This window comes from Eriocheir sinensis, chromosome 14, assembly GCF_024679095.1.
Source record: "Eriocheir sinensis breed Jianghai 21 chromosome 14, ASM2467909v1, whole genome shotgun sequence".
Classification (NCBI taxonomy): Eukaryota; Metazoa; Arthropoda; class Malacostraca; order Decapoda; family Varunidae; genus Eriocheir; species Eriocheir sinensis.
The window spans coordinates 12,252,753-12,267,752 of NC_066522.1; the positions used below are offsets into that span (position 1 = coordinate 12,252,753).

At 44.4% G+C, this 15,000-nt stretch overlaps 1 protein-coding gene across 2 annotated transcripts in view; it reads right to left on the reverse strand.

The window, feature by feature from the left end:
* The window catches only part of LOC126998473 (rho GTPase-activating protein 7-like), a 126,524-nt gene that overhangs the window by 34,036 nt on the left and 77,488 nt on the right, over nt 1-15,000 (reverse strand). For both annotated transcript variants that reach the window (XM_050860192.1, XM_050860193.1), the window contains exons 2-4: nt 8,663-8,734; nt 7,134-7,276; nt 1,805-1,910 (exon numbers count right to left, since the gene is read on the reverse strand). In XM_050860192.1, the coding sequence (XP_050716149.1) occupies nt 1,805-1,910; nt 7,134-7,276; nt 8,663-8,734 (321 nt within the window). The remainder of the gene's footprint in view (nt 1-1,804; nt 1,911-7,133; nt 7,277-8,662; nt 8,735-15,000) is intronic.

The window sequence follows — 15,000 nt, forward strand, 5'->3', positions numbered from 1 at the left end:
TTATACTGTGAGGTGAGGAAAGGGTTTAAATACGCGCCGAATAGGTTGTGAATGCGATCAAGAAAGTCAGAGGAGGATGGAGAGCGTAGCGAGGAGGGTTGTAATACTTTTAGACCATTGTGTTACTGTGAGGTGAGGTGAGAAAAGGTTTTAGTCTGTGCTGAATCGGTTTTTAAGAAGGACTCGTATTTTTTAGGATTTCGGGGCTTGTTCACCCACTTTGGATAAGGCTCTTCTTCCTCCTCCTACTCCTTCTTCTACTCTGCCGCCTCCTCCTCCTCCTCCTCCTCCTCCTCCTCCTCCTCCTCCTCACCGAAGCTCTATTGTGTCTCGCCTGACTTATTATTTTCTTCGCTGCGTAAGAAGAAGAGGAAGATGAAAATAAAGAAAAGAAGAAAAAGAACAACAACAAGGGGGAAAAAGAAGATTGATTGAGCTGTAAAATCATGGCACAGAAAAGAAGAAGAAGAACAAGAAGAAGAAGAAGAAGAAGAAGAACAAAAACAAGAAGAAGAACAAGAACAAGAAGAAGAAGAACAAGAAGAAAAAGATGAAGAAGAAGAAGAAGAAGAAGAAGAAGAAAAAGAAGAAGAAGAAAACAACAACAACAACAACAACAACAGCAGCAGCAAAAGAGAACACGGAGAGGTGACTGTTTACGATATTTTATTTATTTTTTTTTTTTTTTTAGGGGGCAGGTGCGGATGATTCAAGTCTCTGAAGGTTAACATTATAAAAAAACCACTTTGTGACTTTTAAAAATAGACGCAATGGTATTATAAGCGGATAATGTATATATTTATAGATGACAAACAGATGATTGAAGGTAATATTTCCCCTCTTTTTTTTTTTCATTGACAGTTGTGAAATCAAGGAAGGAGAAGGCTAATAATAATAATATGGAAAAAAAAAATATATGTTGCTTTAAGAATAGAAGCGAGGATGATATTTACGCAACAGAGAAATGGTGTATTTACAGATAACACTTGCCTTGACAAAAAAGTAAGGAGGGATTGCAAGGAAAAAATAAAAGTTAAAGATAAAGAAAGACAAAAGGAACGCGGGTATAGAGCGAGTAAAAAAAAAAGCAACACCATTATAACAAAACAAAAACACACACACACACACACCTCGATACAAAGGAAAGGCATGTGTGTGTGTGTGTGTGTGTGTGTGTGTGTGTGTGTGTGTGTGTGTGTGTGTGTGTGTGTGTGTGTGTGTACATAAACCTCCGTCGAATCTGTTGCTTGATAAAAATAAAACGAAAACAGAGAGCAAGAGAACGAGATAAAAAAAAAAGATAGTAAGAAAGAAAGAAAGAAAAAAAAGGTTAAAGATGATTTGCAGTGAATTAATTAAGTGTGTGTGTGTGTGTGTGTGTGTGTGTGTGTGTGTGTGTGTGTGTGTGTGTGTGTGTGTGCGGACCAGGTGCAGCCCCGCGTTGGAAGACTCCAGTAGTGTTTTTCAACGTTTAATTAACCTGTCCGGGCCACCTGTTGATCCTCTTTCTCGGGTTACCGGCTATAAAGGGGAGGGGGCTGCTGCTTTACCGTGTGTGTGTGTATGTGTGTGTGTGTGTGTGTGTGTGAATAAGACTGATCAAATGTGTTTTTTTGTTACACATGAGAGAGAGAGAGAGAGAGAGAGAGAGAGAGAGAGAGAGAGAGAGAACAGTAACAACAACAAAAAAAAAAAAACAGGTGATGATGTTCAGTGAATTAATGTAAGTTTAAAAATGTGTATATGTATGTATGTATGTAAGTATGTATGTATGTGCGTGAGCGTGCGAGCGTAAGTCACCTACCTGAGGATGGGGACCGCTCCTGCACGATCCTGGACCACCTTCGGGAGGGACGCTGAAGACGCCAGTTGTCGGAGATGGCCACCTCGTCATCGTCACTCTCCTCCGCCTGGTGACGAGGACGAGGACAAGGCGCAGGTGGTGGTGGTGGTGGTGGTGGTGGTCGACGGCGTGGCAGCAGCAGAAGGAAGATGATGATGCCGGCATAGACGAGGAAGGAAAGAAGAAGAAAAAAAAAAGATAAATAAGGTTAGGTTACTTTTATATACAAGACTCATGTTATTGTAATTCTGTAAGGACATACACTAAAATGATTTGCTGTTGTCTTAAATATATCGAAAGAAAAGAAAGATAAAGTTAGAAGGATAATTTTACATATAACACTCGCATAATTGTAATTCTTAAAGGATAGACACTTAAATGATTTGTCGTTGTCTTAAATATATAAACTATTTGCTAAAGGAATATAAGACTACGAAAGTGATAGTATATTATTGTTTTCATCATTACTTGTTTCTTATCTTCTCATTACTGTTGTTATTACTCATCAGCATCATCATTGTTGTTGTTGTTATTGGTTTGCGGTAAAGGACTTAACAAGACCAAAAGAAATTACGTTCATTTTAAGAGAACATAAAACTAAACTAAGCATGAAATTTGTTAGTTATATCCCCCCTCCCCCCCCCCCGTCTCTCTCTCTCTCTCTCTCTTATTAGCCATCCTAAGTTATGGGTCCTTTGAAAACCAACAAACTACCTTTAGACAAACCTTTCTCCTTACTGACTAACCGACTGACTGACCACCTTCTTCCTCTTCTTCTTCTCCTCTTCCTCCTCCTCCTCCTGTCTTTTTCTCCCTCCTGCCTTCTTTCCTCCTGTCAACCACCACCACCACCACTACCTCTGCTGACATCCTCCTAAAACCATCCCACCCATGTAACCACTTCGCCTCCTCCTCCTCCTCCTCCTCCTTCTCCTCTTCCTCCTCCTTTTCCCTTTTTATATCTTTCTCCTCCTTCTTAATCTTTCTTTTCCTTTTTGTTCTTCTTCTCATAATCTTTTTTTTTATCCTTTTCGTTTTTGTTTTCTTTTTCTTTTCCTCCTCCTCTCTTAATTTTTGTTTCCTCTCCTCTTTCTCCTCCTAATCTTTCTCTTCCTTTTTATTGGTCTTTTTCTCCTACTAATCCTTCTTTTCTTTTTGGTTCTTGTTCTCTTTTCCCTCTTCTTCTTCTTCTTCTTTTTCTTTTTTTTCTTCTTCTTCCTTGATATCTTCTTCTTTCTTCCTCTTCTTCTTCTTCTTCTTCTCCTTCTTCTTCTTCTTTTTCTTCCTCCTCCTCCTCTTCTTCTTTTCTTCTTCTTCTTCTTCTTCTTCTTCTTCTTTTTTTTCTTCCTCCTCCTCTTCTTCTTCTGCTTTTCCTCTTTCTCCTCCTCCTCCTCCTCTGTACTATACTTATTTATAGTCCTCCTCCCTACCCCCCACCTCACCGCCACCACCACCACCATCACCACTTCCCACTTAAGAAAAAGAACGTTTACTACAAGCTGGCATGCCATTATTGCTCTCTCTCTCTCTCTCTCTCTCTCTCTCTCTCTCTCTCTCTCTCTCTCTCTCTGATCATAGTCATTCTCCTTTTCCTTATCTTTCTTGTCCTTTCCTTTCCTCTCCCCTTCCCTCCTCTTCTTCCCTTCCCTTCCCTCCCCTCTCCTCTCCTTTCTTTTCCCTTCCCTTCCTTTCCCTTCCCTCCACCACTCCATTATCCCTTCCCCACCACCATAACAACCACCACTATTTCCCTCCCCTTCCCTTCCCTTTCCCCCTCCACCACCATCTCATTAACACACACAGTACACCCTTTACCCATCACCACCCACATCTCTCACCCCACTGCCCCTTCCTCCCCTCTCCCCTCTTCCTACACCCACATACCCATATATCAACCCATCACTCACCCAGCCTCCCATCTCCTCTCCCTTCCTCCCACATATACACACACACATACACTCATACACGTTACATACATACCATTCCTCTCCTCTCCCACTTTCCTCAGCATCCCAGCATCCCGTCTTTGGTCTTCATCTTCCCCCCCAGCATCTTCTCATCTCTCCCTTTATGTATCTCTTTTTCTCCCTCCGCAGCATCCTCCTCCTCGTGTATCTCTCCTCACTTTGGTCTTTATCTCCCATTCTTGTGTCTTCGTCTTTACCCCCAGCATCCTCTCATCTCCCCCTTTATGTATCTCTCTTTCTCCCTTTTCTCCTTCCCAGCATCATTGTGTATCTCTTCCTCCTCCCCTCTCCCTTCCCTCTGCAGCATCCCTTCTGTTTAAATTCCTCCTACCACTTCTCCCCCACCCACCCCACCTAAACGTATTAATTTCCATTGTTATTCTACTACTACTACTACTACTACTACTACTACTATTGCTAACCCACACAAACACACACATATACACATACACACACAAAACCCCTCTCTGATTCTACTCCACTACCATGACACACACAAACACACATACATCCTCTTCCTCCTCCTCCTCCTCTTCCCTCTATACTTAGCTTGTCCTTTCTCTTAACCACTAACCACTAACCACTGCCTGCCTGCCTGTCCTTTCCTTCGTCCTTCCTTAATCATCTCCACCACCTTCCCTTCCTCCACCGCCACCACCACCATCTGCAATGTTTACCTTCCCCCTCCTCTCCTCCTCCACCTATCACTCTCTCTTTCTCCTCCCCCATATCATTCCTCCTTTCTTCTTCTTCTTCTTCCTCTTCTCCTCCTCCTCCTTCTTCGTAACCTGCCACTGTTCTTGCTCTATCTTGACTCTTATACTGCAGTGCCCTCTCCCCCCCCCTCCTCCTCCTTCCAGCCCCCTTCCTCTTTCTTCCCCTCCCCTCCCCCCCACCCATATGATGCTTCCCGCCCCACCGACAGCTTCCTTGACTCCCCTTCACCCCCTCCCCTCCTTCCCCTCCCTTCCCTCCCCCTCCCCCCCCTCCACCTAACACGTCCTTCCCATGTCCCTGTTCTTCCTCTCGCCCCCACATGTCACTTCCTTCGGTTCCTTCTACGTGACAACCTATACCGGTGCTCTCTCTCTCTCTCTCTCTCTCTCTCTCTCTCTCTCTCTCTCTCTCTCTGTTTCTCCTATTTCATCTTACTCAGCTTCTTCCTTTTTCCCTTTTCTCTGTCCTTCATTCTCCTTCTTTCCTCCTTTCTCTCTTCTCTCCTCTTCATCATCCCCTTCTCTCTCCTTCCTATCTCTCCCTGTTTAGCATCACACCCAGCCTCTTCTACTCTCTTCTCCCTTCTTCTTCATCTCCTACTTATATCACTGTCCTCCATCCTCTTCCTTTTTCACCTCCCCCTCTTCCTTCTTCTTTCTTCCTATTCCCAACCTCCTGCTCCTCCTCCTCCATTACACACCATCTTCCCCTCTCCCCCTCGTTCATCCCCTACCTTCTTCTTTCTTCCTATCCCCAACCTCCTCCTCCTCCTCCTCATTAATTACCCACCTCCATCCCCTCTCCCTCTCATTCATCCCCTTCCTTATCCTCCCCTCCCTCTCCCCCTTTACCTCCTCCTCATCTCCCCAACCAGGCAACTAACCACACCAATCCACTGTTTCACCCACTCCCGTGCCCCCTACTTTTTATACCACCTCCCCCCACCCACACCCATCCATCACCCACAGCGACCCCGACCTTGTTCTTGTACCCTCCCTTTTGCCTTTCCTACCCCCTGCCCCTCGCCCCCCACGACAACCAGCCCTTGTATACCAGACACGCCCTGGGATGTCTTAGGAGCCTGGCGGTGAAGGAGCGGTGAGGGGTTGGGAAGGTAGAGTGTCAGGCCGCTAAACAAGGTGGATGGCTCGCCCTCAGACCACCCCCCCTACCTCCCTTTCCCCTCTCCTTCCTCCTCCTCCACTCTTACTTTCCCCTTTTCCCCTCCTCCTCCTTCTCTGTGTGTGTGTGCCCCCCTCGCCACACACACACACCCATACACACTTCTCAACTCTTTCTCTCAATTCTACCCCTCTTCCTCCTCCTCTATTTGTATGTAGTTGAAGGGCTCTAATAAGGGGGATATTAATAAGATTCTGATGGTAAGAGAACCGGGTAGGACACGTAGTAATGGGTTTAAACGGGATAAGCTCAGATTCAACAAGGACATAGGCAAAAATTGGTTTCCCAACAGAGTCGTAGATGAGTGGAACAGGCTGGGCAGCCAAGTTGTGAGTGCCAATACAATAGTAACATTCAAAAATAGATTAGATAAATTCATGGACAGTGATGTTAAGTGGGGTTAGGTTCTCAGGAGCTTAGGTTCACAGGAGCTGCCTTGTACAGGATAACCGGCCTCTTGCAGACTCCTTACGTTCTTATATTCTTATGTGTGTGTGTGTGTGTGCCCCCTCCTCCTCCCTTCCCCTCTTCTCCCTCTGTGTGAGTGTGTGTGCCTCTCCTCCTCTCCTCTCTTTCCCTTCACTCAACCCTCTATTCCTCCTCCTCTTTCTCCCTGTGTGTGTGTGTGTGTGTGTGTGTGTGTGTGTGTGTGTGTGTGTGTGTGTGTGTGTGTGTGTGTCTTGAGGTGCCACTGTTGTTGCGTTGTGTTGTTGTTGTATTCTGTCTTGTTGTGTTTTAGTTGCGTGTATAACAAATCCCCTCGGCGACTTTATTTTTTTATAGTGACCTCCATCTTTCAAGAACCTAATCTAACCTAACCTGCAGTCCTTCTATCTTCTATCTACTTCTCAACCCTTCCCTTCAGCTGCCCCTCTTCCTCTTCTCACCTCGTTCATTCTGGCTGAGTCCAATCTTATCCTAATCTAACCTAACTTGCGGTCCTTCCATCTTCCATCTACTCCTTCTTCAACCCTCTCTCAACCCCCAAATCACAACTCTTCCCCTCCAGCAGATTTCTTCCCCTCTCACCTTGTTCTTCCTGGCCGAGTCTAATCTTATTCTATTCTAATCTAACCTAATTCAACCTAAACTAACCTAATCTGCAGTCCTTCTATTTACTTCTCCCTTCATCCCTCCCTCAACCAGCTCCCTCAACCTTCCCTCCACCACCATTCTTTCCCTTCTCACTAAGTTTTTCCAAGCCGAATCTAATCTTAACCTAACCTAACCTATAACTTAACTTTTTTTTTTTTTTTACAGCTAAGGAGACAGTTCAAGGGCGTAAAGAAAAATATAAAAAAAAAGCCCGCTACTTACTGCTCCTGAATAGAAGTCAAAGGAGTGTCCAAAAAGAGAGGTCAATTTCGCAGGCTTTCCCCCCAACAACACCTTTTCCCCTCCATCAGTCTTCTTCCCCTCCTCACCTTGTTCTTCCTGGCCGAGTCAAGTCGTATCCTGGCGCAGCGGTTGAGGGCACTGAGGCGTCTGAAGAGTGCCTGTAGGGAGTCCCGCTCGAGGAAGGAATGATCCCGCTCCACGCACACGAGGTCCAGGGGAAACTGCAGCTCTGAGGGCGTGAGAGGCGAAGAAGAATGTTAAGAGCTGCAAGGGAAAAGTGCGGGTGTGGTGTGAGGGAAGAGGATGGATGGATGTTGATGGGGATGGAGGAAGGAATAAGGGAGGAGGGAATGCAGGGAAGGGTGGAGGAATGGAAGCAGAGGTAGAGAGGAAAATAAGATAAAAAAAACATTAAGAAGAGTGGAAGACGTGCTAAGGGAGAAAATGGTGGATGATATAATGAGGAAGAGAGGGAGAGGGAGAGAGAGGGAGGGAGTGAAAGAAGAGGAGAAGGAATACAGAAGGGAGTGACATGACAAAGGGTGAGAAAGGGAGAGAAGGGAGAATTACGTGGGAAGAGTGCGTGAGCGAGGGAGGAAAGAGGAGATAAAAGAGGAAGGAAGGGGAGAGAGGGAGAAAAATAAAATATATGGGAGGAAAAAAAGGACGAGAAGAGAGAAAGGAAGGAGAGAGAAAGGTGGAAGAAGGAAAGATAAAGATGAGAAAAGAAAGGAAGGAAGAGGAGAGAGGGAAGAATGAAGGAAGTGAAAGAAGGAGGAAGAGAAGTCATGTAAGAAGAGAGGAAAGGGGAAAAAAGGAAAATGGAAGAGAGAGAGAGAGAGAGAGAGAGAGAGACGGGCTCAAAGAATAACACAAACACTCGAAGAAGAGGAGGAAGAAGAGGGGGAGGAAGAGGACGAGGAGGAGACAAAAGGAAGAGTCACAAAAGAAACAAAATCCTGGCAACGAACAATATTATCACTAGAAAAAAAAGAAAAAAAAAACTCAAGGGGTACAGAATTACACACACACACACACACACACACACACACACACACACACACACACACACACACACACACACACACACACACACACACATCTGCCATCTGACTTTTCTTTTTTTTCGTTTTTTTTTCCTATGTAAGTGTAAAGCTTCAGCTAATTCCATGTTTTTTTTTCTTTCAAGTGCAAAAATAGAAGAAAAAAGTTAAAAAAATACTAAACTTTTCAGCCAGCTCGAGGCTCACACCCACAGGGGATAAGTTTTTTCATAGAGGTTTTGTTAATATTTCCATGGGTAATATTTTTATGAGCCTAGTGATAGTTTAGTTTGACAAGCCTTCTGCACCGTGAATGTGGATAGTTTAGTTGAGTGATAGTTTAGTGATAGTTTAGTGACAGTGATGGTGATAGTTTAGTGATAGTTTAGTTTTTTTTTTCTTTTTAGTTTATCTATTCCCTCCATTCCTCCCATCTTTTCTTTTTTTCATCAACATATTCATCTCTTTCGTGACTGTATTTTCTTTTATATACGTCTTTTTTTTCTGGAGGGGACAAATGCTGGGAATGGCTGTGGCAAAGACTGGGAATGGATAATAGTTACAACACTCACCTTCGTACATCTGCGCGTACTGAGGGAAGCCCGCCGCCCGCAGCCACTTGCACGCCTCCAACGCCTCCAACTCTGTGCGGGGGAGAAGAAAATGAGACGTGAATGACTTTGCTGATAAAAGGTAATAAGGAAAATGACGATGATAGTAATAGTGAAAAATGGTGATATACTTGATTTTGATTATATTGTAGTAGTAGTAGTAATAGCAGTGATGATAGTAACAACAAACCATCAGAAGTAGTTGTAGTAGTAATAGTAGTAGTAGTAGTATGGATATTGTATAGATAGGAAAACATGAAGAGGAGGAGGATAAAAAAATAGGAAACGTTGGACTAGGAGGAGCTTTAGGGAAGAAGAACCAGGAAGAGGAGGAGGAATAAAAATAAAAATACGAAGAAGACGAAGAAGAAACGAAGAAAAGGAGAAGAGGTAATAAAAGTGGAGGAAAACGAAGCTAAAGAGGTAGGTAGGTAGATAGGGTAGTCGCAATAGCAGTAGTAGTAGTAGTAGTAGTAGTAGTAGTAGTGGCGTAAAATCGAGGTATATTATATTTCTTTCCGCGTAACACAAACAAACACACACACAAAAATAAACTAATGCTACTATTTAGGGCAAGTCAATGTTATAAGCTTATTAACATCCTCCTCTTTTTTTATGACGGTGGAAAAGAAAACAAATAGAGGGATACGGAAGGGAAGAGCTGCGAGGAAGGGGGAGGAGGAGGAGGAGGAGAAGGGAGGAGGGGAGAAGAGAAAAAAAGGGGGAAACTTCAGAAAAAAGGATGAAAAAGGGATGAGAGGGTAGGAGGAAAGGGGAAAAGGGGTAGAGGGGATAACAAAATAAATAGGAAAACTAGCGAAGAGTTTAGAAAGGAAAGATAAGAGAAAGGAGGCAAGGAAGAGGAGAAAAAGAAGAGGAAGAAAAAGGAGGAGGGTAAGGGAAAGAAAGCTGATGAAGGAATGGGATAAAAAAAAATATATTAAAGGGGAAAATATCGGAGAGACAAATTAAGTATACGAGGAAGAAAACAATGAATAGAAAGAAAGATAAAAACGAAAGGAACGGAGGAGTGAAGTGGAGGAGGAGAAAGAGAGGAGGAAGGAGAGAAAGTGTGAGAGAGAGGAGGAAGAAAACACTCAAGGGTGGGAGAGAAACGGTAGGAGGTGAAGATGGAGAGAGAGGGAGAGGGAGGCGAGGGAGAGTAGAGGATGGATGGAGGGAAGAAGGGAGGGAGGGAGGGAGGGAGAGATAGTAAAGGGAGGGAGGGAGGGAGGTGGGACAGGAAGAACTAGAAGAAAAAACACACACAAAATCCTTTAGGCCAAGACAGAAGGCCTATGACAAGGTGTGTTTTGAGGTCAGTGAAGGGAAGGAGGAAGGAAAGGAAGGAGGGAGGGAGGAAGGGAGGGAGGGACACTGTGAAGGGAGATGTGGAAGAAGGAAGGACAGAGGGAAGGAAGAAGGGAAGGGAAGGAAGGAGGAGGTAGAAGGGAATGAGAAGGAAGGAGGGAGGAACAGTATGAATAAAGATATGGAAGAAGGAAGGAGAGAGGGAAGGAGAGAAGAGAGGAAAGGAGGGAAAAGATGGAGGAGAAAAGAAAACAGAAAATAGAGGAAGAAAGAAGAAAGGGAAGGAGTAAAGGAGGGAGACAGGAAAACAGGAAAGAGAGAGAAGGAAGGAAGAAGATAGGAGGAGGAAGAGAAAGGGAAGAATAGAAAGAGGAAAGGACAAAGCAGGGAGGATGAGGAGGGAAAAGAAGGAGGGAAGAAGAGAAGGAACACAAAAGAGGCAGAGGAAGAGACACATGAAGAAGTGGAGAGAAGGGAAGAATAGGAAAAAGGGAGAGAAAGAAGGAACAAGGAGAAGGAAGGAAGTTTAAGGAAGGTATATTTGTTTTCTTTCTGCTTAACGGAAGGTAGTAAAATAGTAGTAGTAGTAGTAGCAGTAGTAGTAGTAGTAGTATAGCGTGTGTGTGTGTGTGTGTGTGTGTGTGTGTGTGTGTGCGTACATACATACAACAAGCAGAGGTAATGGATGAGGTTTAGGAAGACGCAAAAAGAAAAAAAAAGAAAAGAAAAATAAAGAACGGAAACAAATTCAAGAAGAAAAAATAATTAACTCTGAATGTGTTTACGGATGAACGAGCAACACACACACACACACACACACACACACACACACACACACACACACATAAAGCAGGAAGGTAAAAAAGTAATAAAAGTTACCAGCATAAAAAGAGGAGGAAGAAGATTACGGAAACAAAAGGAAAAAAACGAAAATAAAAAACAAAGAAAACGAATAAAGAATACAAAGAAAAAAAGAAAAGCTAATTGCATATATTGGAGAAGAAAAGCGTGAAGAAGAATTTATACACGGTTGTTGTTTTTAGGAAGAGGAGGAGGAGGAGGAGGAGGAGGAGGAGGAAGAGGAGGAGGAGGAGGAGGGAAGAATGAAGAAAACTAATTATTATGATACTGATTTTAATTGTTCCGATGAGAGAGAGAGAGAGAGAGAGAGAGAGAGAGAGAGAGAAATACCATCTTCCCTTTGTGCACGCCCCTCCTTCTTCCCTTCCCCTTTCCCCCTTCCCTTCCTCCCCTCCCCCTTCCCCCCTTCCCCCATACTGACCGCATCCCCTTCCCTTTCCCTTCCTCCCTGGCCCTCTCTCCCCTCTTTGTCTTGATCCCCTTCCCTCACTCCCATGAGCCCCTCTCTCGTGCCCCTTCCCTTCCTATCCCTTCTCTTCCTTCCCAATCTCTCTTCCTATCCCTTCCCTTCTCTACTCTGATCTTCTTTTTCCTTCCTTTCTAATCCATTCTCCTCCCTTCCCTTCCTTTCCCTTCTCTGCCCAGCTTTTTTTTTTTTTTTTTTTTTTTACGTCTTGGCCTGACGGTCGGCCCCATCCCATTGTGGCGCAGGCAAGTGTTTATAGTGGCGCCATCTTTACTTTTGAGCATTTTCCATTTTAGACCCTTAGATATAAATTGTTGGGGGGTGTTGGAGGGTCATGCGAAGCCGATCTAGCAGTTTTTGTGCCATTAACTCTTGTTCCGTCTTTCCTTTGTGTTCATTCTTGTTTTTGTTTTATTCATATGTGTTTTTTATTCTATCCTCCTCCTCCTCCTCCTCCTTTTCCCATTGTCTGACCCCTTCTCAACCTCGCCTCCTTGTCTCCCCCCCCCTCCTCTCTCTCTCTCTCTCTCTCTCTCTCTCTCTCTCTCTCTCTCTCTCTCTCTGCCCACCCCCCGCAACCCTGACCTTTCCCTGATCTTTCCCCCCTCGTTACTCCTAATCCTCCTCTGTCCTCCACCCCCCCAACACCACATCCTTTTCCTGACCCTCCCCTCCCATCCCATCACGTCCCCTCTCTCTCCCCTCCCTCCACTCCATTCCCCGCACATCATTTCCATTCCTCCCTCCTCCCATTCCCTCCACATCATTTCCATTTCCTCCCCTCCACTCACTTCCATTCCCCTCCCCTTCCCTTCCCTTCTCTACCCTCTATTCCCCTCGCTTCCCATTCCCTTATCTCACTTTCTCTCCTCTCCCATACATTCCTTTATCTATACTCCTCCTCCTCCTCCTCCTCCTCCTCCTTCTACTACCCTCACTAACCTCCCCCACTCCCATTCCTTTCCCCCTCCCTTTCCTAATGCCTTGACCTCTTCCCCAAACATATTAACCCCCTCTATAACACTCCCCTACCCTTCACCCCTCCCTCCTCCTCCACCATCACCTTCCCCCTTTTCCCTCTGTCCCTTTGCCCTCTGCTGATCCCTTTGCATTCCCTTCCCCTCCCCCTCCTCCCTTTCCTCCCCTTACCACCAACCCCATCTGTCACCCCACCCTCCCCTTCCTCCACCATATTCTCTCTCCATCACGTCTCCAAACCAATATGGAAAAGAGTCGTTATTCCAGGAGGAGGAGGAGGAGGAGGTGCCCAGCATGTCTCCCAGAAGCAGGATAAATGACTTTGTGTGTGTGTGTGTGTGTGTGTGTGTGTGTGTGTGACAGACTGGGAGCGTAGGAGTAATGGGTAGTCTCTCTCTCTCTCTCTCTCTCTCTCTCTTTAATATCACTACTATTGTTGATATTATTGTTATCATTATTATTATTATTATTATTATTATCATTATTATTGCAACATGAAGAGCAAGACCAAGAATGTGAAGAGAAAGACGAAGAAGGAAAAAGAGAAGAAGAAGAAAAACAATGTCAGCCAAGTTTATTATTCTTTGTTTAATCATTATCTGGAGAGAGAGAGAGAGAGATAATGAGAAAACCTCCCATCGTGACGTCATTTCAATGGTAGTCTTGAACGCGTGGGAGGAGGAGGAGGAGGAGGAGGAGGAGGAGGAGGAGAATTATTGTGGGTGGGAATCACTTTACCGGATGTGAAAATGGGAAGGGAAGAGTAAAACAAGGGAATGATAACGAAAAGGAGGAGGAGGAGGAGGAAGAGAAGGAGGAGGAGGAGGAGGAGGAAGCGTGGGAGGGAATGTGTGGAATGTGTGGGTGTAGAATGTAGATAGAAATCCACCACCCGAGAGAGAGAGAGAGAGAGAGAGAGAGAGAGAGAGAGAGAGAGAGAGAGAGAGAGATTTACTGGCGTGTTGTGTGGGGCGTAAACAAACAAACAAAAAAAAGGTACTGATGAATGTGTTGCCTTTTGTTCTGTCCATTGCGCTATTTTTTTTTTTTGGGGGGGAGGGAGTAAGGGGATGGGGGAAGTGAAGGGGGGGAAGGGTTGAAGATATAGTAGTAGTAGTAGTAGTAGTAGTAGTAGTAGTAGTTATCGTAGTGGTATAACCCATTTCCCTATCTCTTCTTTACTTCTTTAACTAAACATAACCTACACATATTTTTTTTTTTGGGGGGGGAAGGGAGTAAGGGGATGGGGGAAGTGAAGGGGGGGAAGGGTTGAAGATATAGTAGTAGTAGTAGTAGTAGTAGTTATCGTAGTAGTATAACGCATTTCCCTATCTCTTCTTTACTTCTTTAACTAAACATAACCAACATATATCTTTGCATTCCCGAGCTATAAACATTTCTCACCTTTCATAACCAAACAATTTATTACATTTCTTACATACTTTTTTCCTCTTTCTTTACTTTCCACTAACCTGCTTATTTTCTGTCTTATATATACGAGTTCATGTCTGTCAGTCTCTTGATATGGGTCTGCGATTCTGTGAGTTCAAGGGTTCTATTTTTGGTCTGTATCTCTGTGTGGTAACTGTATGTCTCTCCCAGTGGTCATACGTCTCTATCTCTTTATAACCGTGTCTATATATGTATCCACCTTAATTATTTGATACGTAACTCACTCTAATTTTGTAAGCCAGTATTTGTCTCTCTCTATCGCAAATGTCTAGGAGTTAATAAGTCAGTCTAGTTCTGTGTCTCGTTAGTTAGTCTCAAATTCTCTATCTCTCTCGGTATATACGTATGTGTCCACCTCTACTCATGGTTGACTTAACTCTCTTTGTACCGTGGTGTCAGTCTGTATCTCTCTCTCCCCCTCTTCGGTACCTGTCTGTCTATGTCCCTTTTCATACATCTTTATTTCTCCATCTATGTATTCGTGTGTCCACCTACTCTCTTTATACCGTGGTGTCAGTCTGTATATCTCTCTCCCCCTCCTCGGTACCTGCCTGTGCTTGTCAGTCAGCTCAACAGCCAGCCCCGGGCACACCATTATCACAGGTGGCGGCAGCGGTGGCGGCGGGTGACTGGCTCCCCGCACACCTGGCCTTAATCAATTACCACGTGAGGGCAGGTAAGGGGAGGGTGGGGAAAAGGGAAAGGGAGGAGAGGGGGGAATAGTGGGGGAAGGAAGGAAGTTGTAAATCACTCGATTGGTAGGTGGTAGGTGGTTGTTTTGGTAGTAGTGGTAGTGGTGGTGGTGGTAGTAGTAGTAGTAGTAGTAGCGGATGTTATAGTCTAAAGGTTGAGCGGAAGTAGAAAAAAAAATCAATGTAAGGGTCATGATTTTAAGCCTATGGACGGAGAGAGTGATAAGTTTGTAGAAGTAATAGTAGTAGTAGTGGTAGTAGTAATAGAAGTTGTAGTAGTAGTAGTAGTAGTAGTAGTAGTAGTAGTAGTAGTAGTAGTAGTAGTAGTAGCAAGTGAAAGTCTGACGATATCTTTTTTTACGTTTTAGGACGCAAGTTTTACGACCACGCACACAAAAAAATTGTTACTTCTACGCTATACGAGGTCATTGTGTGTGTGTGTGTGTGTGTGTGTGTGTGTGTGTGTGTGTGTGTGTGTTTAAAAAAAAATATCACACGCGGAGGATCTTGTTTAGCACACACACACACACACACAAACG